The sequence below is a fragment of the Narcine bancroftii genome, chromosome 5 (assembly GCF_036971445.1).
Source record: "Narcine bancroftii isolate sNarBan1 chromosome 5, sNarBan1.hap1, whole genome shotgun sequence".
In the NCBI taxonomy this organism is placed as follows: domain Eukaryota; kingdom Metazoa; phylum Chordata; class Chondrichthyes; order Torpediniformes; family Narcinidae; genus Narcine; species Narcine bancroftii.
Genome location: NC_091473.1, coordinates 174099937 through 174127615, shown reverse-complemented (window position 1 = coordinate 174127615; position 27679 = coordinate 174099937). Strand labels below are relative to the sequence as shown.

General features: G+C 40.7%; 1 protein-coding gene across 3 annotated transcripts in view; it reads left to right on the top strand.

Moving 5' to 3' along the window:
- Positions 1–27679, top strand: part of cfap92 (cilia and flagella associated protein 92 (putative)) — a 159126-nt gene that overhangs the window by 118632 nt on the left and 12815 nt on the right. For 2 of the 3 annotated variants that reach the window (XM_069939814.1, XM_069939815.1), the window contains exons 10-14: positions 7661–8601; positions 10491–10685; positions 16168–16441; positions 17094–17258; positions 20701–20913. In XM_069939814.1, coding sequence (XP_069795915.1) covers positions 7661–8601; positions 10491–10685; positions 16168–16441; positions 17094–17258; positions 20701–20913 — 1788 coding nt within the window. The remainder of the gene's footprint in view (positions 1–7660; positions 8602–10490; positions 10686–16167; positions 16442–17093; positions 17259–20700; positions 20914–27679) is intronic. The other variant, XM_069939816.1, reaches the window with a different exon arrangement.

Genomic DNA, 27679 nt, shown 5'->3' with positions numbered 1-27679 from the left:
CAAGACCCCATGGTATAATAGGAAACATTCTAGAGCATTAGCTGATAGGGAGAAAGTAGAGAGTTGGGATACAAGGATCATATTCTGATTGGCTGCCACTTGCTAGTGGTGTTCTACAGGGGTTGATGTTGGGGCCGCTTTTATTCATGTTGTATATTAATGATTTGGATTACGGAATGAATGGCTTTGTGGCCAAGTTTGCAGATAACACTAAGGCAGGAGGAGGAGCAGGTAGTGTAGAGGCAGCACAGAGGCTGCAGAATGACTTAGACAGATTAGGAAAATGGGTAAGGAACTGGCAAATGAAATATAATGTTGGAAAGTGTGCGATCATGGACTTGGGTAGGAAAAATAAATGAGTAGACTATTTTTTAAATGGGGAGAAAATTGAAAACCAGCAGATGCAAAGAGACATGGGAGTCCTCAGGCTGGATAGCCTTGTATATGGAGACTGTGGTAAAGAAGGCAAATGCAATGCTGGCATTCATTTCAAGAGGAATAGAATAATAGAGCAGGGATGTGATGTTGAGGCTTTATAAGGCACTGGTGAGACCTTGCGGAGTATTGTTAGCAGTTTTGGGTTTCTCATTTAAGAAGAGATGTGCTGAATGAAGTTGGAGAGGGTTCAAAGGAAGTTCACTAGGATGATTCTGGGAATGAAAGGGTTATCATGGGAGGAATGTTTTACAACTCTTGGCCTGTATTCATTGAAATTTACAAGAATTTGTGGGGGGGGGGGAAATCTCATTGAAACATATAAAATGTTGAAAGACATGGACAGAGTCGATGTAAAAAAGGTTGTTTCCCATGCTGGAAAAGTCTAAGCATAACTTCAGGATTGAAGGGTGTCTGCTTAGAACAGAGATGCATTGGAATTTCTTTGTGGAATTTGTTGCCACAGGTGGTTGTGGAGGCCAGGTCACTGGATGTATTTAAGACAAAGATTGATAGGTTCTTGATTAGCCAGGGCATCAACAGTTATGAGGAGAAGGCAGGGCACTAGGGCTGAGTGGCTAAATTGATCAGCTCATGATTAAGTGGCAGGGCAGACATAATGGACTGAATAGACTATTTGTGCACAAATGTCTTATGTCTTATTCTCACTTAATAAATCGTCTGTTTGTGAAGGCAAATATATTATGACATTACCTGGGGTACACATATAAAATGGGAATAAGCCTAACTTGGATGCCACCCCAAGTTCCTCAACATGGTTATCCAACTGCACGAAAACCAACAAGGTCGGGTCAGATACAGCAATGAGCTCTCCGAACCCTTCTCCAATGACAGCAGTGTGAAGCAAGGCTGCGTCCTTGCACCAATCCTCTACTATCTTCTTCAGCATGATGCTGAAACAAGCCATGAAATACCTCAACAATGAAGACGATGTTTACATCCGGTACCGCACGGATGGCAGTCTCGTCAATCTGAGGCGCCTGCAAATTCACACCAAGACACAAGAGCAACTTGTCCGTGAACTACTCTTTGCAGACGATGCCGCTTTAGTTGCCCATTCAGAGCCAGCTCTCCAGTGCATGACGTCCTGTTTTGCGGAAGCTACCAAAATGTTTGGCCTGGAAGGCAGGCTGAAGAAAACTGAGGTCCTCCATCAGCCAGCTCCCCCACATCTCCATCGGGCACGCAAAACTCAAAACGGTCAACCAGTTTACCTACCTCGACTGCACCATTTCATCTGATGCAAGGATCGACAAAGAGATAGACAACAGACTCGCCAAGGCAAATAGCGCCTTTGGAAGACTACACAAAAGAGTCTGGAAAAACAACCACCTGAAGAAACACACAAAGATCAGCGTGTACAGAGCCGTTGTCATATCCATGCTCCTGTTCGGCTCCGAAACATGGGTCCTCTACCGGAATCACCTACGGCTACTAGAACACTTCCATCAGCGCTGTCTCCACTCCATCCTCAACATTCATTGGAATGACTTCATCACCAACATCGAAGTACTCGAGCTGGCAGAGTCCGCAAGCATCGAATCCATGCTGCTGAAGACCCAACTGCGTTGGGTGGGTCATGTCTCCAGAATGGAGGACCATTGCCTTCCCAAGATCGTGTTCTATGGCAAGCTCTCCACTGGCCACCGAGATAGAGGTGCACCAAAGAAGAGGTACAAGGACTGCTTAAAGAAATCTCTTGGTGCCTGCCACACTGACCACCGCCAGTGGGCTGATATCGGCTCCAACCGTGCATCTTAGCGCCTCACAGTTCGGCGGGCAGCAACCTCTTTTGAAGAAGACCACAGAGCCCACCTCACTGACAAAAGACAAAGGAGGAAAAACCCAACCCCAACCCTCCAATTTTCCTTTGCAACTGCTGCAACTGTGCCTGCCTGTCCCGCATCGGACTTGTCAGTCACGAATGAGCCTGCAGCAGACGTGGACATACCCCTCCATAAATCTTCGTCCGCGAAGCCAAGCCAAAGAAGAAAAGATGCCTAACAGTACAATAAACCTTTGTGCACTCAACCTGGTCGTGCTCCAAGGTGAGGCCCTTTTGGACAGAGCTAGGCCAAGTCCTTGAGAAAATCATAGGTAAAGAATTTCCACAGGTCCTAGAGTTATTCCTGTTGCGAAACATCATGGGCATAAGACTTGTGATCAAGCTGTTCAAATTTCAAATCCAATTTGTGTTGATCACATTGGTCATGGCCAGAAAGTGTATAGTTAGTTACTTGGAAGTCGGACTCTCATTTAACCATTGCATGTTGGAATATGGAAACGCAGAGCTGTGTCTCCTTGGAGAAAATTACTTATAACCTAAGGAAAAAATATGAAACTTTTCTTAAAATCTGGCAACCCTACCTGTGTTACATAGGTGCAAGGGTATAGTGCAGCCCCCTGTGCCTCACTGCCTCCCCTCCCACCCCCCTTTTGGTCTTTTTTGTCCTTCCTTTTTCAGTGGTTGTGGTGTCCATTTCAATCAGGCTAAGTTGAGATGAATGTAAGAGACCTGAAGGACGGGCATTGAGCTCTGACAGACCATGTGGTTAATGTGTTTTTTTTCTTTTTCCCTTTTCCCTTTTTCCTTTTTAATTTGTTACTTGTCTTCAGTTAGTGGCGTCTTTTTTTATATATGTTAAATAAGCATTTTTGCCTTTTCGTGTAATTTTCTTTATTTAAATGGTCAGTTTTTTTTTGGTTGTTTTGTGTTGAGGTGGGGAGGGGGATAAAACCAGACTCAGCAGAAGAAATGTATGAACATGATTGTTGTGTATTGGAACTGTCTGAGTTTGGAAAAATTATAAATATTCAAAAATAACACTGCAATATTATCAGGTATGACTGCCTCCTGTTACTTAACTAGTGACCTATTGTGGAAATTTGTCAGGAAGGCTCAACAGAGATTGCACTTCCTGAGAAGACTGATGTGGGCAAGGTTACCAGCCATGTCAACCTTCTAGAGAAGTAGTATTGAGAGCATCCTGGCTGGCTGCATGAGAGTGTGGTATGGTTAATGTAGAGAAATGGATTGAAGGTCAATCCACAGGACGATAAAAGTGACAGAGAGAATTACTGGAGTCTCCCCTCCCACCGGTTGACATAAAATACTGGGATCGTTGCCTGAAGAGGACGTGCAAAATTACTGAGGCCCTCTTCCACCCTCTTTTAGCTGCTCCCGTTGGGGAAGAGATTCAGGAGTATCAGAGCCAGTACCACCAGGCTGAGGAACAGCTTCTTCCTGCGGAAGAAAGGAACTGCTCACACTAACTATGCAATACTCTCATATTTGTAAAACAATATTTATTTATTAATTTGTATATATGAATACTTGTCCTGGATATGTATTGTTGACTGTATGTGTGTTATGTCTTGTGTATTTGACCAGAGAATGTTGTTTCATTCAGTTGTACTTGTGCAATCAGATGGTAATGAACTTGACTTTTGCTGTCATTGAGAGTATCAGTAGCTATCTTTTAGTACTAATCAATCACAAAGAAGACTCATCAGCGGCTATACTTAGGAAAAATGTCCAGAGGGTGGTTAACTCTGCTTGCGACATCACAGGCACCAGACTTCACTCCATCGAGGACATCTACAAAAGGTGATGTCTTAAGAAAGCAGTCTCTATCCTCAAAGACCCCCACCATCCAGGCCATGCCCTCTTCACTCTGCTTACTATTGGGAAAAAGGTGCAGGAGCCTGAAGAAGAGTCGTCAGCGGCAAAAAGACAGGTTCTTCCCCTCTGCCATCAAATTTCTGAATGAACAATGAATCACAGACACTATCTCACTTGGTCTTTTTTCTTGCACTATTTTTATTTATTTTGTAAGGTGATTTACAGAAATGTTTGCACTGTGACACTGCCACAAAACAACAAATTTTGTGAAATGTTCATGACAATAAATTCTTATTCTAATTCTGATCACTTTGGCGTCCTCCCTGGCAGTGGTATTCATTGTTATTTCTGGAACTATGATGGATCATTTCATTTAAGATCAGCGGATTCCAAACTGTTTCCCCTTTTATATTTAGTGCTAGGTGGCAAATGTAGACTTCATCTATTTACTTTTTGACAAATGTGGCAGAAAATTACATTTGGATAGCTCCGTTTACCTGGAAGCCTATCCAAATCCTGTAAAATGGAGCTATTTTTGTCTGCTCTCACAGTATCAGTGCCAAGGAGAGGCATCGCCCTCCTGAACGAGGTACTGTGCCCCCCCCATAGAATCATGGCCATTCCTGGCCATCAGACCCACCCCACTTCCTCCTGCATCAGTAGTGTCTAGGTTTACGCACACTAGCAACTCTCCACCCACCCCCGGCTGTGTTATTAGCATGCGTCAAGCTTGACACGATAAAAAGATCACCCTCTTGTCCCACATTGGATGGATGGCCTCAACGACAGGTAGGCTCATGCTAGCAACCCTCCACCCTTCCCCCCAGTCGACAGGTCGGTCCCTGCACCCTCTTAATTTGCAGTTTACAGAGTTCTGGTGAGACCTCACCTGGAGTATTGTGTCCAGTTCTGGTCCCCATATTTAAGAAAGGACATACTTGCTGTAGAAGGAGTGCAGCGCAGATTTACGAGGTTAGTTCCTGGGATGGCAGGATTGACATACGCGGATAGATTGGAAAGACTTGGATTATATGCAATGGAGTTTAGCAGGATGAGGGGAGACATGATTGAGGTATTTAGAATTATCAAAGGGCTTGACAGGGTGAAATCAGAGCACATGTTCCCAATGATGGGAGAGACCAGGACTAGAGGGCATAATACAGGAAAGGCCATTTAAGACAGAAATGATTAGAAATTTTTTTTACCCAGAGAGTTGTGGATCTGTGGAATGCATTGCCAAAGAGGGTAGTGGGGGCAGATTCGCAGGATAGATTTAAGAGAGAGTTGGATAAGGCTCTTGTGGGCAGGGGAGTTAAGGGTTATGGGGATAAGGCTGGGAGTGGTTATTGAAAGAGAAAGATCAGCCATGATGGGCCAATTGGCCTACTCCAGCACCTATTGTCTATTGAATGACCCCCTCTAACATACATTCTGGCACCGACCCTATGCATTAACCATTAACTGATCACACTTGGGTATTTTGTGACCCTCCTATTGGCTGTTCAGAGAAATTGAATATTTCACTTTTGGATTAATATCTCAAAGTAATGTTTGCAGCCAGCAATAATTAAAATCTGAAAGCCAGTTCAGTGATGGGATGGAGATCAAACTGCCTGCAGCCTAACTTTAGCAGGAAAACATAGCTGCTTATTTTAAGAAAGCATTTTATTCCATGAATAATGTGCTGCAATTTAATAACTAGAACCAAATATAACTTTTGGGTAAATTAAGGAATTAATGATTTCAAGTAATAAAACCATTCATCATGACCAGAAACTTTGTGAGATCTCGGAGGCAATTTCCATTGAAAGGATATTGAACCACTGAGCCAGACATTTCCATACACCTAGTGTTTTTTCAATGGAATAATAAAGATTGTAATAAAGTGCCTCGGAAGCTGTTTGTCTCTGATTCCATGAAAATCCTTTTGCATTGAAACTGCCTGTTGTATTTGAATAATTCAATTTTTTTTGCAGAAACTTCATTCTACGAAGTCTATATGTTTTCAAATATTACTTTGCATCTGTCTTTAGCTCTGATCAATTTGTTTTGTTGTTATGTGCTATTTTGACTATTTCTCCAATACTGTATAACGTATTAAAAAATGTAAACATCCTTGGATATACCAAGGGTGACATTGTAATTTTAAAAATGCAAAATAATATAAAACCTTGTTGCTTTGAAGTTATCACTTGCTTCTCAATGCTAAAATTTGAAAGATCATTCAACATTAAGATTTGGGGTTCAGGGCTGCATTCTGGTCAGCTTGATGACTGTGGCCCTGTGCTGGGGACTGGCAGGCAACTGCTCCAGGTGTTGACATTTCACCTGTATCCTATGTTTTTATGGCTGTGTTTTTATATGGCTCCACAGCTCTCCCTCACCCAGGGATGTCTTAATAACCATTGATCTCGTAACCCGAGCAAAATCTCTGGCTGAGGAAAGCTGTGCAGTCAGAGTGGGCAAGCAGTGGCCTTATGGCATCCAAGAGAGGGCAATGAGAGAGACTGCAGGATCCAGGTTGTCTTTGTCAACATACGTAGTCCCCAGCAGTGGCTCAAACTCACTGTGCTGGTTAGGGTATAACTCAAGTCTCTCAGCTCAGCACAGGGTAGCCAGTGTTTGCTCACCAGTCCTGCGGGTGGTCCTTCCACACTAAGCTTTGCATGATGCTTTGCTGTAAGGATGCCGGTTTGCACCAGCCCCCCAGCACATTGAGCCCTGGGTCTTGAGTTTTTGGAATACCAGGGTACAGCCACTTGGATTTTGTTAAGTGCAAGTGAATATGCATCTGAGTATTCAGAATGAAGAACTATAAGATATCAGTCCTCTTTATATTAGCACTGTGGAAATACGTTATTGGTTGTCTTATAGTTAGAACAGTTTTCAGTTATCCTCAGATAGCTTCTGATTTTATTTTCTAACCATTTCATGCCTCTCAAACTGACTCATGATCTAATGTGCAGCCATTATAAGGGATGCTCATATCTGTACAATTATTTGGTCCATGGTGATTAGCTTTGAGCCAAAGTTGACCTACCTTTTTTTTTCACTGTTTCATTCCTAAACACCCTCTGCTGAATGTAGATCAGGTGACTTGTTCAAGAAATCGATCATTTATACCATCAAAGCTAAGTGAGAACTTAAAACTCATAGCTTTTTGGAACCAACAGAATGATTATTAGTGTAGGTTTTGACATGTGTTCTCCTATGTACTATCCTCCCTGGACAGAGATTAACAAATACAATATTTCTGTACACTGAAATTAGAAAGGGGTACTGTGAGTAGTTGGGAGATCAAAGGAAAATGCCTCATGAATTTCCCATGTGATTTACATTGTACTGGACGAAAATATTGAATTAAAACCTCTCAGTCTGGTTCCAAAAAACAGAAAAATATGATGATAAAAAACACTTTTTCAGAGATCTAAGGTTAAATCTTTCCCATTTTACATTTGTGATTATTGGATTAAATAGAGTATTCCTTGGGTTTTACACCTGGTACTGAAGTATGTATTTTCAATTATCTATAATTTGAGAAATGTAATGAATAATAATTATGTTCTTTTTTTCTTTTCTCAGCAAAAATGTGGTCCTGTTTACTGTCAGTATCAATTCCATGATCTGCCATGTCATCAGACTAAAGGCAGGGAACAAGGAACAGAGATTTCCTTCAAGGATGTAAATGTGATTCTAACCGGAACTATCAATCCAGATAAACTGAAAGAGTATTTCCTTGGGCCACCACTGACGATAGAGATCCATGATCGTGACAGGAAGCTGAAAGCTCAACTCCAACCACCAGCATTGTTTGGTACTGAACCTGAAGATAGCAAATTGAGCAATGTTGGGCTTGTTAGTAATAAACGAACTGTCCATGACCCCTTCCTGGATATCAATAAATCTTGGGATCCTTATGGCATTGCTAAGTTGAATTTTTCAGAACTGGTGCATGGTAAAACGTGCTTGAATGTTGCTCTCTGCATTCAGAACAGTAGTTTGCCAGATCCAATGGGCTATCAAACTGATGGATTGGATGGACGGATTCTAGGTATTGCAGGAGCAATTGATGGACCAGAGGACCGACCTCTACCAAAAGGCCATTACCTGGAATCGAATTCTATGCTGAACGTCAGAGTGCAGTTAGCTTATCCATTAACAGGAAGGAGTGATTCTGCATCAAATGAAATAGAGGAGTGCCCATTTGGTCGGATTATATATATTTTTCATTATAAAAATAGAACATTTCTTCATAGTCTGCTAGAACAAATTAGTTCAATTAATTCTCTAGCTCTTTGCTTGGATTCTCAGGCAAGTGAAAAAGAAAGTGAGAATGGATCAGTGGATGCGGGATTTAAGCCAGATTCTGAATTGAAAGTGGGTTCACAGCTGGATAGTGTTTTAGGTTCCAATCTGGATAATGTGACAGGGTTTCATGTAATGGATGGAGTAATTCACCTCTTTGTTTTGGAAGGACTGAAGAATAAAGGACTCAAGGTTTTGTGGGAGAAGCTCCCAGTCAGGTGAGAGGGCCTTGTGTTTCATCGTAAAGATTAAATTGTCAAAATAGTAATTTTGAAACACATATCCAAAATATCAAAGTACTGTTAAAAAATGCACCTTTAAAAACTAGCTTTCAATATTAAGTTCCCTAATATATGGAATCCAGGAGGATTTACTATAAACAGAAATAAGTGCCAGGCTCTTGGGGTCCTGTCCAACAAGACAATTCCCATTCTTTGTCCATTATTAGTGGATAATGATTAGTTAGTAGGACATCTTGTTTTTTTTTTAGGAGTTCAAGTCAACCTGCATAGGTGGTGCCCTAAGGCCTGAGGAAAGGCTGCTGGGGAAAGAGATATGTGCCATTATTGGGGGAGGAGGGGTGGGGGAAGTGATAAGTAGTATGATGTCTTCTCATCCAAGTTCGAAGTTGATGATTCGATCAGTAAGGTTGTGTTATCTTTAATATGAAGAATCCATTGAGTTAAATTTTCTTCCAGTCAGGAGAAAGATCTGACATTAAAATGCAATAGTGGCAAGAACCACCTAAGTTTATGAAAAATTTCCATAACAGTCAGATTGATCAAGTAGAGCATATAAGAACTTTAAATACCAGTTTGATAAATATGGAGTAAAATCATTCTTCATCAAAAGCACAAGACAACCTCTTACTGAACTAGGAAACATTTTACACCATGTGTAACTGCTTGATAAAAACTGGATATTGCGTAAATTAAAATGCTGAAACTATAAAAGATAGGAGGGGCAAATTTTCTGAGTTGGGTTGTGAAATTGGATTAAAGGTTATGACAATGGACTGGCCATGGCCAGCATTTAGAAAAATAGTATGATTTGCAACAATTATTCATTCTTTTTAAGTGTATAAAACACAACATAAAAGTGGTCCAAGCAGGGATTACAGAAAAAAAAAGATTTAATAGACGTCAGAGTTTGGGAGTGTTCAGAATTTAGCAAAGGGTGACCAAGAAATTGATAAAAGGAAAATGGAACACGAGAAAACTGTAAAAGCTTCATTATAGTTAATGATAAAGGATAAAGGAGAAAAGGAGGTGGATAAAGGAGAAAAAAATGAGCAGGGGGAAATGTAGGTCCTTTATAATAGGGAATAAGAAACTTGCAGAGGAATTGGACAAATGTGTAAGCCAGAAAATACTCCCACATCACTGGTAAACCCATGATCTAATGCCAATAAAGTACAGGAAATTAATATTAATGAAAATCTACCATTCAAACTTATGCCCTTAGGAACTGATTAATTTGATTACATAATGATTTATATGATGAGAGTTGTTAGAGATTTAGCTTTGGAGATGGTGGATGCTCTGGTTATCATTTTCCAAAGTTCTACAGAATCTGGAATGTCTCCTGTAGGTTAAAACCTTGTGTTTATGATTTATGGTTTGTTTGTACTTTCCCTTTAAGGATTAATTGTTTTTATAGAGTTACCATATGTCGTAATATCTGAGCAGACTGGGAGTTCTCTTCTCATTCTTGGAATGACCATAGAAGAGACGTGAGCTCTCGAGAAATTTTTCTTTGAGCTTTTCATTATTATCATTTTAATTCATTTATATTTGAAGTTGAGTACCGTTGAGTACCGTTATCTTTGTTTTACTCATCGTTATGAAGTGTGAAGGTATGAAAATGTTTATTTGCTTTTATCAATGAAAAATTAAAACTATATACAGCTGCATTTACAAAGTTTGATTTATTTGGATGAATACAATACAATTTGGAATATTGAGGCTTACTTCTCTTGGATGGTGACATATTTTGAGATTGGGAAATATTAGAAGCTGGGAAGTGTCACCTTCAGCTCCTGCAGATCAAATATAGCCAGACTAGTTTAAATTGGAAATTTTAATTTAATCTTTTATTTATTTTTCAGATCTGTGCCTGATGAAAAAGAAAAGGTTAAGGTTCTGTACAATTCTGACTTCAGTTTTCATCAGCGGCTTTATGGGAAATTAGATGATAAACTTTATCACATTTACCTCCATGAGCCCTTAAGTAATATTTTAAAGCAACCTTTGTTATATGTCAGGGATATGACACCACAGGGCTGTTTTCAGGCATTGCACAGGTGAGACTTTACAGGTACAAGGAATTAATAAGGAATATCTTAAACAGTACGACCAGCATTTTATCCAGTGGTGTCCGTAATGTTTGGGACAAAGACCAATTAAAAAAAAATTGTAATCAAACTATTCACATATGATTAAAGTGTACATTCCAGATTTTATAGAAGGGTATTTGTGTATATTTTGGTTTGACCATGTAGAAATTACAGAATTTTTTGTACAGTGCTTAATCCCCGCATTTCAGGTACCATAATATTTGGGACATAGCAATGGTATGTATATGAAAGTAGACATGTTTAGTACTTTGTTGTATATCCCTTGCATGCAATAAGTGCTTGAAGTCTGTAATTCACTGACATCACCAGGAGCTGAGTATGTTCCCTGGTGATGCTCTGCCAGGCCTCTAATGTAGCCATCTTCAGCTCCTGCTTGTTTTGAGAGCTTGTCCCTTAGGTTTTCTCTTTAACTTATGGAAGGCATGTTCAATTGGATTTAGACTGGGTGACTGACTTGGCCATTCAATAATTTTCCAGTTTTTAACTTTGAAAAATTGTATTTGTGCTTCAGCAGTGTGTTTGGGATCATGGTCTTGCTGTAGGGTGAAGTGCTGCCCAATGAGCAGATGTTTCTTTACACCTCAGAATTCACTTTGTTACTGCCATCAGCAGTTAGATCATCAATTAATAAAAGAGCACCAGTACCTGTTGCAGCCAGACATGCCCAGGCCATAAAACCCCCACCATGTTTCACAAGTGGTATGCTTTGGATCTTGGGTAGTTTAAGACCTCCACACTTTTCTCTTGCCATCTCTCTGATATAGGTTAATCTTGGTCTCATCTGTCCACAAGGCTATTTTCTTGAATTCTGCAGGCTCTTTTAAATATTACTTGCAAATTGTAATCTGGCAATCTATTTCTGTGGCTATCTAGTGGTTTGCATCTTACAGTATAGCCTCCATATTTCTGTTCATGAAGTCTTCTGTTGACAGTAGTTATGGACACATCCACACCTGCCTCCTGAAGGATGTTTCTATTCTGATGGACAGGTGTTTGGGGATTTTTCTTCTTTATGATGAGAATTCTGCCATCAGCAGTGAAAGTCTCCCTTGGCCTACCTGTCCCTTTGTAATTACTGAGCTCACCAGTAGGCTCTTTCTTCTTAATGATGTTCCAAATTGTTGATTTTGGTAAACTTAAAATTTGGGTACTGTTTTGTTCTTCTTTTTCAGCCTTATAATGGCTTCTTTAATTGGCACAACTCTGGTCCTCCTGTTTAAAAATAGCAACTACAGACTCCAAAGATGATCAAAAGCTTAGAAGCCTCGCTCTCTCACACCTGCACCAATGAAACATACCTGAGTGCTCACAAACATCCTGTGAGGCCAAATATTATGCTGCCTTGAAATGGGGGAACTATGTATTAAAAAATGATGTAATTTCTACATGGTCTTTTTCTTTTTAATATATTTTTATTGGTTTGAGAGAGAAATATTACATGCAATTTATAGAACAAAGAATAGTTGTAAATCTTAATACAATAAAATACAGAACAAATATCATAAGTACTTCATATTGTATATATGTAGAGCTCATCGAAAGAACCAAAGACTTGTTGATCCAAACCAAGGCTTTTATTAGCAAAAGACAGGAGCTCTTCACAGGTGGCCGACCAGTCCGGAATGATCCGACCTGGCTAGGGACACAACCCTTTAAGGGCCAGACAGTAGGCATGGCTTAGCTCTCAGCCAATCGCTGTAAGCACAGTCTAGATACTGTAACTATATACACTATGTACATTGGTGATAGATCTGTACTCTTTCTTTGGCTTGGCTTCGCGGAAGAAGATTTATGGAGGGGGTAAATGTCCACGTCAGCTGCAGGCTCGTTTGTGGCTGACAAGTCCGATGCGGGACAGGCAGACACGGTTGGAGCGGAAAATTGGTTGGTTGGGGTTGGGTGTTGGGTTTTTCCTCCTTTGCCTTTTGTCAGTGAGGTGGGCTCTGCGGTCTTCTTCAAAGGAGGTTGCTGCCCGCCAAACTGTGAGGCGCCAAGATGCACGGTTTGAGGCGATATCAGCCCACTGGCGGTGGTCAATGTGGCAGGCACCAAGAGATTTCTTTAGGCAGTCCTTGTACCTTTTCTTTGGTGCACCTCTGTCACGGTGGCCAGTGGAGAGCTCGCCATATAACACGATCTTGGGAAGGCAATGGTCCTCCATTCTGGAGACGTGACCCACCCAGCGCAGCTGATCTTCAGCAGCGTGGACTCGATGCTGTCGACCTCTGCCATCTCGAGTACTTCGACGTTAGGGATGAAAGCGCTCCAATGAATGTTGAGGATGGAGCGGAGACAACGCTGGTGGAAGCGTTCTAGGAGCCGTAGGTGATGCCGGTAGAGGACCCATGATTCGGAGCTGAACAGGAGTGTGGGTATGACAACGGCTCTGTATACGCTTATCTTTGTGAGGTTTTTCAGTTGGTTGTTTTTCCAGACTCTTTTGTGTAGTCTTCCAAAGGCGCTATTTGCCTTGGCGAGTCTGTTGTCTATCTCATTGTCGATCCTTGCATCTGATGAAATGGTGCAGCCGAGATAGGTAAACTGGTTGACCATTTTGAGTTTTGTGTGCCCGATGGAGATGTGGGGGGGCTGGTAGTCATGGTGGGGAGCTGGCTGATGGAGGACCTCAGTTTTCTTCAGGCTGACTTCCAGGCCAAACATTTTGGCAGTTTCCGCAAAACAGGACGTCAAGCGCTGAAGAGCTGGCTCTGAATGGGCAACTAAAGCAGCATCGTCTGCAAAGAGTAGTTCACGGACAAGTTTCTCTTGTGTCTTGGTGTGAGCTTGCAGGCGCCTCAGATTGAAGAGACTGCCATCCGTGCGGTACCGGATGTAAACAGCGTCTTCATTGTTGAGGTCTTTCATGGCTTGGTTCAGCATCATGCTGAAGAAGATTGAAAAGAGGGTTGGTGCGAGAACACAGCCTTGCTTCACGCCATTGTTAATGGAGAAGGGTTCAGAGAGCTCATTGCTGTATCTGACCTGACCTTGTTGGTTTTCGTGCAGTTGGATAATCATGTGGAGGAACTTTGGGGGGCATCCGATGCGCTCTAGTATTTGCCAAAGCCCTTTCCTGCTCACGGTGTCGAAGGCTTTGGTGAGGTCAACAGCCATCTTCAGCGCAAACTCCGGGAGATCCAAAATGAGTGGTGGACTAGCCTCGCCAAGCGAACCCAGCTCAGCGCGGACATTGGCGACTTCATGGGTTTCTACGAGGCTCTAAAGGCTGTGTACAGCCCCTCACCCCAAGTCCAAAGCCCGCTGCGCAGCTCAGACGGCAAAGTCCTCCTCAGCGACAAGATCTCCATCCTCAACCGATGGTCAGAACACTTCCAATCTCTTTTCAGTGCCAACCGCTCAGTCCAAGATTCCGCCCTGCTCCATCTCCCTCAACGGCCCCTAAGGCTAGAGCTGGATGAGGTCCTCACCCAGGATGAGACATATAAGGCAATCGAACAACTGAAAAGTGGCAAAGCAGCAGGTATGGATGGAATCCCCCCCCAGAGGTCTGGAAGGCTGGCAGCAAAACTCTGCATGTCAAACTGCATGAGTTTTTCAAGCTTTGTTGGGACCAAGGAAAACTGCCTCAGGACCTTCGTGATGCCACCATCATCACCCTGTACAAAAACAAGGTGAGAAATCAGATTGCTCAAACTACAGGGGAATCACGCTGCTCTCCATTGCAGGCAAAATCTTCGCTAGGATTCTCCTAAATAGAATAATACCTAGTGTTGCCGAGAATATTCTCCCAGAATCACAGTGCGGCTTTCGCGCAAACAGAGGAACTACTGACATGGTCTTTGCCCTCAGACAGCTCCAAGAAAAGTGCAGAGAACAAAACAAAGATCTGTACTATCACAATACAATAATCATATAGTAGAAATTAATTTGGAAAAACTTTGGTTCATATTCTATTATTGAAATAAATTCCTGGTAAGATAATTAAATAAAGTAGTCTCTTCTAAATGTAAAGGAAAAAAAATATAATAAAGAAAGAAAAATAGGAAATAACCCCTCTCCCCCATGCTAATCCTTCTACTAAACCAGTGATTCCCAACCTTTTTCTTTCCACTCACAGACCACTTTAAGAATTCCCTATGCCATTGGTGCTCTGTGATTAGTAAGGGAATTCTTAAGGTGGTCTGTGGGTGGAAAGGAAAAGTTTGAAAACCACTCTTTGACTCGTTATGTGCACGGTTTCATGACTCCAAAGGAAATGGGCCAATGCCAATTTTTCTCAAGCAAAATATTTCCGTAACAATCGGATGATTCGCAAACTTCCCTTCCCACTCACCTCCGACCTTAAGCCATCCCTTACTAATCACATAGGGATTACTTAAAGTGGGATGTGAGTGGAAAGAAAAAGGTTGAGAACCACTGCGCTAAATATTGTCATCAGGAAAAAGTAAGCAAACAATTGAGTTTCGGCTTCCACACAACGAGCAAGTAACCCCCAGAGCACTCAAGCCTATGTAATCAAGTTATGATAGTAGTCCATGAATGGGCCCCATATTCTGTCAAATTCAATCATAGTTTCTTTAAAATTATATCTAATTTTTCTTCAAACTCAAGCTTGACATAATGATCCTGTGACCAATGCATATGAGTGGGTGGTAAACTATCTTTCCATTTAATCAAAATTCCTCATCTGGCTATCAATGAGGTAAAAGCTACAACTCTTTTATGAATTAGATTCAAAGGAAATATTTTCCTGTTGAAAATAACCGAACAGAGCAATACAAGGGCAAGGATCTTATTTGATCCTGAGAATCTCTGATACCGTTTGGAAAAGTTGTTCCCAAAAATTTTTCCATTTTGGACAATCCCAAAATATAAATTCTACATCTGTCACATAATGGATCTAATGGAATAGTTTAACTTTAGACCAATGTATTCTATATGCCACTTTGAATTGCCACGAACAATGTCATGCACCAAATGAGGTATTGTTAATCAGGTGAAGTGCAGTATTCCATCTGAAATTGATGTGTTCAAATCTCTTTCTACATGGTCAAACCAAAATGTATACACATAACCTTGAAGAAATTCTGGAGTGTGCACTCTAATCACATGTGAATTGCTTGATTATAAATTTAAAACCGTGGAGCACAGGGGAAATAAAGCAAAAAAGTGTGTTTGTCCCAAATATTATGGAAGACATTGCATATTCTCTATTTAATAAGTCCTATAACTTGGAGAACTACAAGCAGCTCTTCATATTTCTATTGATGCTTTCAAAGTAGAAACTGTGATGGATAGATTTGAAGAATAGTTTGTATGGCTAAAATAACAGGTCTAAACATCTAAGCATCAAAGTTCCTTGACTGATTTGTTTTTTACAATTGATTTTTGTATTCCTGTATCATTAGGGAAATGTATCCCTTATTTCTCCAGTTAAATTCTGACTTGGATTCTTTTTATTTCTCAGACTTCAGTACCTTTGCTCTGTTGAAAAGCTGAGGGAAGTAGTACAGGGTGACCTCTTCCCAACAGCAGCAATGATAATGGTCTTGAGTCGGGAATTTGGAATTCCTGCCTCTGAATCAGATCCACGTATCGTCAAGGATTCACCAACCATCCCAACTTCACTCATTTCAGAAACTCCAGCTGGAAAAAAACCTTCTCGCATTCCACTGGACATTTACAATAAAGACTATATGCAGAGCAAACAGGATCGAATAATCCTCACAAATCACATTCAGGTAATAATTTGGCAAACCCAGCATTTATATAGTGGCTAAGACTGGTAGGGGCATGATTCTAAAAGTGGAAAGAAAAACTGATTTTTCAGATTTTAATGTTAAGTAATTGAAAAGAAACTTGACAATGAAGGTATTAGCAAATCCTTTCTGTTCTATGATTATTGCTGGGGTTCAGCCTAAGTTTTGTAATGAATGGTTACAATGTGGTTGCAAAGATACAAATGATTTCTACCATGAATTTTTCAATCAATCCTTTCTTTTGAAAATAATGCTCTAGTTTAAACAGTCCACTCGTGATAGGTGGATAATAAACGCAAAAAATGATAAAACACATGAAATTCATCCACTTGTAAAGGGAAAGTACTTTAAATATGCAAGCAATTAGCTTGAAACTTGAACCTATGTATCGAAGGATGTTCTTTTTCAGAGTTTCATTCACAGTTGCAACCAGCTGCCTGCTATTCAATAATCCCTAATGGATTCCGATGATTTTGGCTGTAAAAGTCTGAGAGTTCATTCAGAAAGTTTCTTAAATGGGTAATAGATTTGATCTGAGTAAAATATTTTAAAATGGAAATATTCCACCTTGGTATCTGACACTTAAAAAAAAATAACTAAATGATTTGAATACAAAATGTTTCCTTCCTCTCAGAATAACATTGATGCAGTTTATGAAGCTAGCAGAAAGTTGAAAGAAACCGAACCAAGATCAATCAAAGTTGTGCTTCCTGAAGGAAGAAAGGTGCACAACTACTCCATTCAGACCTTCAATTCGACTGAGGAAGCAAAGAGATTGTTGTGGGAGATGTTGGCTAAGGTAGGATCGACTCCAGCCTCAGTTTGTATGTTACAGGGATTATTTTGCATTGGTAAGCAACATTTTTTTTGGACAAAGCCATCAGTTATTTTTTAAAAAGTGAAAGGAAGATACCCAGCCAGTAGTGTTGCAGTATCTCTGATGCTGTGCAGAATTTGCAGATCAACCCTGTGACAAGGATTTTCTCTGGCCTCTCTGGTTTCTTCATTCCAAATGAGTGGGTTGGTAGGTTAATTGACCCCTGGAAATTGTCTGTAGGTGTCAGTGAGCAACAGAAAGTGGAGGGTGTTGATGGGAATGTGGGGGAGTAGACTACAGGGAAAATAGTGAGGTTACAGGATTGTTCCGCAAACTGGAAGAGATTCGTTGGGTTGAAATTACATCCTCTATTGTAAGGAGCTGTGAAAAATCAGTATATTTAATGTGATCATCCTTAGTTGTGCACATGGTTTTGCTTATAAGAAAGTGGTCCTGGAGAAAACATTAATATGAAGAAGCAGATTAGATGTAATGGCCCACATTTTGCAATAATCTAGCTCAGTGGTTTTTTAAACTGCTCCCCTAAACTCCTCTTTCACCTTAAGCAATCACTGTGCCATAAGTGCTCTGTGATTGGTAAGGGATTGCTTAAGGTGGGATGTGAGTGGGAAGGTTGAGAACCACTGCTCTAGACCTAATTGTTACTGAAAGATTTTGCTTGAGAAAAATTGGCCCATTTCCTTTGGAGTTATGAAACCGTGCACATAACAAGTCAATGAGGTACGATTAAAACAGGGGTTTTCAAACTTTTTCTTTCCACTCACAGGCCACCTTAAGCAATCCCTTATTATTCACAGAACACTTATGGAAGGTGGAATGTGAGTTTGAAAACTACTGCTCAACCATGAAAATTTTGACCAAGTTCCAAAGCAATTTAAAAAAAATGCCACACCAAAGCAAAATGTTTTCTTCTGAGTGCTCCAGATGTTAAAAAAGAAAACATTTGTTGATGCTGTTTCAGGTTGTAGTAGGAGTGAACCGGTGTATCTTTTGTGCATGCAGCATGTGAAGGCTCACATTCTAGTCTTTTTGCTGTCACTCTCACTGCTCATTCCAAAGGGTCAACTGTTGCTGTCATGGCTGCAGGAACTCCTGCTTTTAATTTCCTTGAAACACTGGCCTCTACCATTTTGATTATATAGAATTCAGTCCAAATCCAAGGGAAAATCAAAGTACAGAAAAATTTCAGGTTCAAGATATTTATTTTGTCTATAGTGCAAAGCGAGTGAAGACAGGAGCACAATCTTCATGGTTTTGTGACATCAAAGAAAAAGTTAAGCTACGTTCCATTTTAAACTTCAATATCAAAAACATTCAAAAACTTGAATTTTCATTTCAAGCATATTTTGAAATATATTCCCTTTGATAATTAACATATTTTACTAACTCCTTCTACTATGAAGAATTTGCTTTTAAGAAGTTGGTATATGTTTAATTTGCAGGGAGGAGGTTTAATTTTTTAAAATTTAAATGTTGACTTACAGTATGGTAACAGGCCCTTCCGTCCCGTAAGCCTGTGCCATCCAAATACACCAATGAACCTACAAAATCTATATGTTTTTAGAGGGTAGGATGAAACCAGAGCACCCTAAGGAAACACGGGCAGACACAGGAAGAACGTACAAGCTCCTTGCAGTCAGTAGGAAAAACCCAGAACACTTGGATTCAAACCCGGGTCACTGGTGCTGTATTAGCATTGTGCTAACTGCTACACGAACCATGCTATAATTGTACTATTGACATCGGTAAGAAGAACAAGGCAGGTGTATGAATTGGTTTAGATTTGCAGTAAGCGGACAATGAATATGGCATTATGGTGGTCAAGTGACAGCCAGAACTTTGGACTGTGAATTGAATGCAAGTGAGACAGATGAGGAATTTTGAGTAATTAAGTATATTTGGATTTTATTTTAAAAGCTAGTCTCTCTACAGATAACCTTGAAACTCCCAAGCAGTTTACTAATGTCCTGCAGGGAAGGAAATCCAACTCCATACCCAGTCAGATCAGTAGAGGACTTGAGAGACAATAGTGTTTTCATTTTTACTGGCTCCTTAGTTCAGTAGCAAATCTGGAGTGACATTATTGCCAGTGACATCCACATAGAGTCAAAGAAACTAATTGTTCAATTTGTCCATGCTTCCCTGAGGTAGCTCTGTCTGCATTTCACTCTTATTCTGCTAAACCATTCGTATCCATGTACCTGTCCAGAATGTTCTAGAATGTAGAACATTACAGCACAGTACAGGCCCTTCAGTCCACAATGTTGTACCGACCGATACAAATCAAAAGAAAAAATGGCAGCTCTGTTGGAGCTGGACCTGGGTGAGAGGAGAGCGGTGACACAGCACTGCTCTGATGGTTTCCTGATGCCAGTGGCTCTGTACAGGCTTTAAATGGCCTGTCAAAGGAGCTGACGGTATTTGTAAAGAAAATCCTGCAATCCCGAGGCCTGTGCGCAAGATGGTGGTGCCTGTGTTCAGCTATGGTCATGAGGGGGTTTCAGATTCCGGAGAGCACCAGACTGGCACAGGACACCAGAAATAGGGAGAACATCCCATGTTGATAAAAAGCATATTTATGTAAAGGCCTTGTTTTCCTTCCATCTCATGTACTGCAAACATTTTAAATTGTTCTTTATGTAGTCGCTAAGAGAGAAGTACCGAAAAAAACCAAACCTTGACTGCTTCACAGGGAAGAGGGACTGTAAATAATGAGCGGAGTCCTCGGTAGAGATTGAGAATGGCTGTTCTACACTATTCCTGATACCTCCAATCTTTATGACATCTGCAAATTTACTGACCCATCCTTCTACTTTGTCCAGGTCAAAAATCGCAAAGAATGGGGTCCCAGAACAGATCCCTGCAGAACTCCACTAGTCACTGACATCCAGGCAGAAAACAATCCTCTGCTTTCTGCAATCCTGGATTTAATGTTAGTTTGTTGATGCAGTGATAAGGAACATTGATAGTTTTATCCACATTTTCCTGCTCGTCGGTTTATGGTAAACTGAAGCAACATCACAAGTATTATTAACAAAAGTAATTCCTGTGTAATGAGAAGTAACTAATGAGGTTATATTTTTGTCTTAATGCTGTTTTTTTAAGTGTAGAAGTAGCAGAGAGGAAGATTTGGGGGGGGGGGGGGGGGGCTGGGTTACAGGATGGTGTCGTAATCTTTTAAGAATTCACCAGAACATGACATGCCACCTAAAAATCCCTTAGCACAACTTTTGACCAGGCCTTAATTTTTGACAGGTTGCACTCCAATCTGAACATTACATCAGAGTTCAAAGTTATGTTTGTTCAATATAATTTTAGCAGATGCTTGAAAATGGATTTGGACATCTTGAAATTAATGCAAATGACAAACTATTTTTAAAAATTATTTTCTGATTCTTGACAGAAGCCAAAGCAACGGTTCACATACAGTCAAAAATTCTTGGCAGGAATAGTGACTTCTGTGGATGTTGTCAGTGAGGAAAAAAGAATGAAGAAAAAATCCAAGGAAGCTTGGCTAACTTCTGATGGATTCAGATTTCCAGGATTCAAAAGCAGCCTGGAGGCAAATGAGCATCCAAAGAAACCTGATCAAGCACGGATTGATGAACTTAAAAAGGTATCATCAATGCTTCAATATTCCTGTAATTTGGTTTTTAGAACTCAAGTTGTCTGCTATACACATCAACATTTATGAAGCATAAAACATCATTAATGTCAAGATTTATTGATTATTACTTATATATTCAGTACACAGCAAAACAAAACCAATTATTAACGGATTTAGTATTCATAAACAGCGATGTTCAGTGAATTAGAAGAATGGACCTATTTTCAAACTTTATCATTTTTAGGGTCTCATTAGATCTGTGGCCCCTTAATTTGCTGGGTTTGGTTTTATTCAAGAAAATAGTATTGACTTCATCTCAGAACAAATCTGAGCCTTTACCTCATTGAGAGCTGGACGGGCAATTTGGTGGAGATATGGGAGAGACAGCCCCTCCACCACTCAGTGGTTACAGGGGGTCACGTCCTCCTTCCTAAGTTTAGAAAAATAAAATCAGATACAACGTTAAAGATGTAAAGGTGAATTTTTCCAATACTCTATTCATGGAGTATTCCCATAATTTAAAGAATTAAGGTGTTTAGATGCTCCTGAACAGCGTGATCTGGTTTCCGAATATCGTCCTTCGATTCCTATTGTTTAGAGGGAGAGGTTTGATTAATGGGAGGGGGGGGGGTGTCCTTTTTTCTTGTTTTTTTTCTTTTGAGATATTTTGATAAAATGGGTTTGGTTGAGAAGGGTGCACACAATTTATACTATGTATATATAATATATTTAGACTAACAGCCCTATGCAAGTTCTGCCTTCACATCCAACATATATATATATTTAGAAATACAGCACAGTAACAGGCCAGTTGGCCCACGAGTCTGTGCCTTCCAAATTACACCCAATTAACGTATACCACCTCGCCCCCCCCCCCCCCCCCCCACCTGGGTATATTTCAAATAGTGGGAGGTGCAGAGCACGTCGAAAGAATCAAAGGCTTGTTGATCCAAACCAAGGCTTTTATTAACTAGAAGACTGGAGCGTATCACATGTAGGTCGACCAGTCCAGAATGACCTGGTCTGGCTGGGAGCAACCCTTTAAGATCTGCCAGTAGGCGTGGCTATGCTCTCAGCCAATCATAATAATCGTACACTACAATCTATACATATACACATTGATGATAGAATCTGTACTATCACAGGAGGTAACCAGAGTACTTGGGGAAAACCCATACAGACACGGGGAGAATGAACAAACTCCTTACAGACAGCACGGGATTCAAACCCTAGTCTCGATTGCTGGCGCTGTAAAGGCATTGCACTAACCACTATGCAACCATATAGCCCCAATCCTTTGAAAATGCCACCACCTACAACGTGATCCTACTACCAGATACATATTCACCATTCCACTTTTCGCAGGGATCGTTTCCTGTGATTTCCTTCTCCACTCAAACCTACCCCACTCATTTCCCCATCAGTGCCTACCTCTGTGACCACAGGAGATTCTACACTTGTGTTCATGTCTCGTCCCTTACCTCTATTCAGGGCCATAAACAATCCTTCCAAGTGAAACAACACTTCACTTGTGAATCTACAGGGTCATCTTGTGCATCCAATGCTCCTGTTGTCGCCTCGTTTAAATCAGAGAGACCGGACGCAGAATGGGAGATCAATTCGTTGAGCACCTTCATTCTATCAGTTGCAATAACAGGGACTTCCCAGTGGCCAACGATTTTAATCCCACACACCATTCCCACATCATGCACTGCCAAACCAAGGCTACCCACAAATTTAAAGAACAAACCCTAATATTTTGTCTGTGCACTCTCCAACCAAACAGCATTAACATCATCCTCAATTTTCTGTTGAAACCCTCCAAGTCTCTTTCCCTATCCCTCAGTCTCCTTTCCTCAGCTCCTCACCCCCTTGCCTCTCCATTCAAACCTAGCCCCTATCCATATCACTAAGCTTTTTTTTTCTCTTCTACCCTTCCATCTTTATCCACCATTAACCTGTACCCCTCCTCTTGCCCCTTCCTCCTCTCTTGACACCTTTTTATTCAGATGCTGCCTGCTTTTTGATCATATCTTGACAAAAGGTTCAGGCCCAAAATGTTGGTTACCCTTTACTTCCTATAGATGCTGCATGACCTGCTGTGTTTCTTCAGCACTTTTGTGTATTTCACTGCAACCCAAGCATCTTCAGACTTTCCTATTTAACTTCCTTCGGTGTCACCTTCCGAGTTCTCCCATTGCCAATTCAGTTGGTTAGTTCACACTGAATTTCATGTGATCTGACCTTCAAAACCTTCGAAGGGAGGAGGAGGAGGTTCATAAGGAAGAGGGAGGAGGAGGGAGGGAAGAGATTCATAAGGAGGAGGGAGGAGACAGTTCATAAGGGAAAGTTGTGAATCACTGCTTTGGACCCAATTGTTACTGAAATATTTTGCTTGAGAAAAATTGTCATTGGCCCATTTCCTTTGGAGTAATGAAACCCTGCACATAACGAGTCATTTAGGTACAATTAAAACAGTGGTTTTCAACGTTTTTCTTTCCACCCACATACCACCTTAAGCAATTCCTTACTAATCACAGAACATCTGTGGCAGGGGTGGCCAACCATTTAATTTTTAATCTTTAATTTAGTCATATATCACAATAACAGGCCATTTCAGGCCACATGTACATACCAGGAGTGTAGGTTAATTGGGCACCATTGGGGGGGGGGGCGGTCGGCAGTGGGGAGGGGGTTGTTTAAGGTATTAATTGAGAAGCACAAATCATCTGTCTTTTCTTATATTTCAGCCCATGTATTGGATTAATATTATTATATTATTGGATTAATAAAATAAAATATTGGATTAATATTGTTATTGCAAGCTCCCGTTTTAGTAAAATGGGAATATCACTGAAAGGGATAGAATAGACAGGAGGAACTGAATAGTCATAATTAACATTTCACACAAGCACCATCACAACACAAGTCACAGCCCAGCGACAATTCGATACATTGGAAGAACTGAGGGAAGGTTTGTCACGGTCTGTTCCAGATTCAATACATTTGCAAAGACATTATGATTTTGCAAGGGAGAACCATTCTGACGGCTGAAGAGAAAGCAGCTTTTTGAAGCAGGTCTTGTGGCCGGCCATTTCTGTGGAATTCAGAGCAAAGCCTGCTCTGTGAATGGCTGGGCCTTTTTGGTGGATTGACCTGTGTCGGGAGGGTCTTTTGGGAAGCAAAGTGCTTCATTTTGATTGTGACTGTTACATCTCTGTATTACTTGGGAAGCTTCTTAAACAACTTAGAGGTGCAAGATTCAAATAATAAAAGAGACTTTACTTACTGATGCCTCCCACCATCTCAGGAAACTGTTAACATATACTCATTTACCTATACATAGGTCCCATGGTGCACTAGTTACTACAATGAGAAGGGTGTATTCTTACGCGGTTACAAAATAGTTCACATTATCCTGACTATATAACATCCCTCCTTCTCAAGATAAAGAATTTTTTTTCTCTCTCGTTCTCTCTTGCCCCTGTCCCTCTCTCTCTGTGCCTCTGTGTAAAGAAATTAAAAAAAAAGAAATATTTAGTGTTCTTTATCACTTTATTTCCAGTGCAACTTAGTAACTGAATTTATACACTAATTTATTTACACAACTATTTTTAAATAGTTCTTACTGCTATTGCACTGGCGGCAGTCTGTTGCATTGCCACCTTGTGTATTTGGTTGTGGTCGTTGGACTCTGTGGTGCTGGTCCAGGTGTAAGTGATGTAACTTGTTGTGCTTCACCTGACAGCTGCTGTGTTGATGTTTCAGTATTAGTGGTTGTGGTCTCTTCACTTGATACTGGTGTTGCCGGCTTTGCTGGTATTAAAGCTTTCTGCTTCATCACCTCTGTGCCAGCTGGATGTGAATTCTGTTCCTCCTCAGGTGATTGGCAGTGTCTATCTCAACAATGTGTGAACTTGGTGGCTCAGCTTCTCTGATGACCTTTGCTGAGGTCCACGTTTTCAACATCAGCCCTTGAATGTGCACATGCTGCCCTCTGAGGAGTTCTGGCAATGTTTGTTATAATGCTGGTGTTCTTCTACTTGCGTGTCAGCCAGTCTTCTGGTTTCCTCCTGGTCTTCTTGGCAGAGTTGTTTTATATCTCCTGCTATTTAGAAGTTCTGTTGGGGACTTCATGTCGGCCCTTAAAGGTGTTGCTCATAATGACAGAAGAGCTAGGGATGGGTCTTCTTTTGTTTCGCGACACTTAACTCGTGTGTGTTTGCACTTGGCTTTCAATGAACCCATGACCTTTGGGGTAGTATGGGGAAATGATGTATTGGTAACAAATCCATACTCTGCACCCAGCTTTCTGAATTCTTGTGACGTGAACCATGTTCCATCGTCACATATTACTCAGCAAGGAGTGCTCTCATTTCTGAGGTGATAGTTGACGGTCTCAGGTCTTTCACCCTTTTGACGAACGGAAACTTAGAGTAGTAAGAGGCTACTATTAAATACCACTCTTGTTTCTCAGTGAACAAGTCTGCTCCCTCTGTGTGCCATGGCCTGGCAGGTACTTCTGTGGAAATCATTTCCTCTTTTTGTTGTGTTTCTGTACTTTTGGCATTTTCTTTATCTGGATCTCATAATTGATAGAGATCAACTACAACTCCTGGCAGCTATCCAGACCTAGAACTGCTGGTCCATCTGCGTTTACCATGTACAACATTCTGAGGATGCTCTTTCCCTTCTCCTTAGCTCTCCCTAGCTGCTTGATCATGGGTCCACCGTTATGTGACATTTGCTGTTCCCAATGAACCGTCTTTTGGATACACTTTTATTGTGTTCTCTGGGAACATCTGGCAGTAGAGTCTGAGTGGAAGGACGTTGCTTTGTGATCCATTATCCAGCTTCACCTTTAGGTTAAATATCGTAGGCTTGTTCTGAATTGTTTTCTGTATTTGGATCCTTGTGTGCAACTCGCTTCTTTCTTTCATTTCACCCGACATCTTGTGAAGATGTATGGATTCCATGTCCAGCATCTGGATGTCAGAGTCCTCATTGTTGTTTTCTTATATGTGGTGGAACTTCATGTCTTTTCTTCCTTGGTATGACTGTTTTCTTCATACCAGACTTGTGCTTTTTCACCCAGTAGTTTGCTTTACCCCAGGCTCTACATTCAGAATCGTATGAGGGGCATTTGTTTCGATCTTCAAAAGCGTGTTGTCTGCTACACTTTCTGCAGACCTGGGGGTTTGCACTTTTCTGATTGTGTTTTTTATAGAATCAACCCTTCCTTCTCTTTGCTGTGCGTGGGTCTGCATAGATAGGGATTTCATTTGTGTCCGTGCAGCTTCGAAGGCTCTGGCTGTGTCTACAGCTTCAGCTGGCTTCAAGCTATCCTTCCCTATAAGAGACTTTTGCACTTCGGGATGGGCAATCCCCCATATTAGTTGATCAACTAATCTTTCCTCTATATCCTTAAATTTGCATTTTGCAGCAACAATTTTTAGTCTAGTGAGGAAGATATCAACAGTTTCATCAGTCTCTTGCATTAATCCTTGAAATTCATAGCATTTTAATTCTATGATTAGACCTGGGTTCAAGGTGAGAAGCAAACTTTACAAATATCTACTCTGGATCTTCATTTATCTCCACCTCTGTAAGCTCCCAGCTATTAAATAAGTCGAGGCCTCGCTCCCCTGTCCAGAGAAGTGTATAACTGACCTTCTCTGCTGTTGCATTTTTAAAATAGCTTTTCAATGGTAAATTGCACTTCTGCTCAAACTTTGTAAATGATTCAACAATGTTGTCAGCCTCCCCGTCCATCACTGGGTGAAATGACGTTGCTCCTGCTATTTTTTCAGTAGTTTTTTCTCTTCTCCCCCTTCATATTTCAGTGACTTACAATCAATTGTATGGGTTTATTCTTGTTCTCTTATACCGCTGCCAACATGTTATGTCTCTGTGTAACTTGGGAGGCTTCTTAAATAACTTGAGATGCAAGATTAAAATAACAAGAAACTTTACTTACTGATGCCTTCCACCATCTCAGGAAACTTTCACACATGCTCATAAATGAGCGGTGCACTACAGTGAGAAGGGTGTATTCTTATTCGGTTACAAAATAGTTCACATTATCCTGACTATATAATAGTGACAAACAATGAGGGTCACTTGGAGAGACCGATGCCAGGGTCTTGGAAGCTTCATGGAGGCCGCCCAGTTCGAGTCTCACCTACAAAAGGACCAGGAGTGTTAGGACCACAGCTCATGTGGATGGAAATTTCTTCAAAGGCAACATAAGGAGAATTTGTGAATCTGTAGCAGTCACAACTCCAGTCTTCCCATCAGTTCATCATTAATTCTGGGCAGCAAATTTGAAAGGCCTACGCTTCAACACTGAATTTAAAAGACTGAACTTTGAAGTTAATTTCTGGATTTTGGCGCACGCGCGCACACACACACTTGGAGATAGATTTAGTATTAAGGATTAAAAGTTAAGATTATAGTTTAAGAGTTAGAAATAAAATGATTGTTTTAAAATTAAACCCTTTCTGGTTCATTGTCTATGGCTGCTCATTACACTCATTTTTTAACAATGTTTTTTAAATTAAACTCAATATAAGATATTTTAAAAAGAACAATGGACCTTTATAGTAGTTACCCCATTAGTTCTTAAATTAACCTAACCAATATTGTCATAATGTGAATTTTTTTTAATAAGGTGTAGCAGTAATTTCATATTAACTAGTAGAGGGAAAATGATGGTGATTCACCTTGGTTCCGATTGAAATTGTATATCAATGCAAAAATAATTTTAATGATTAAA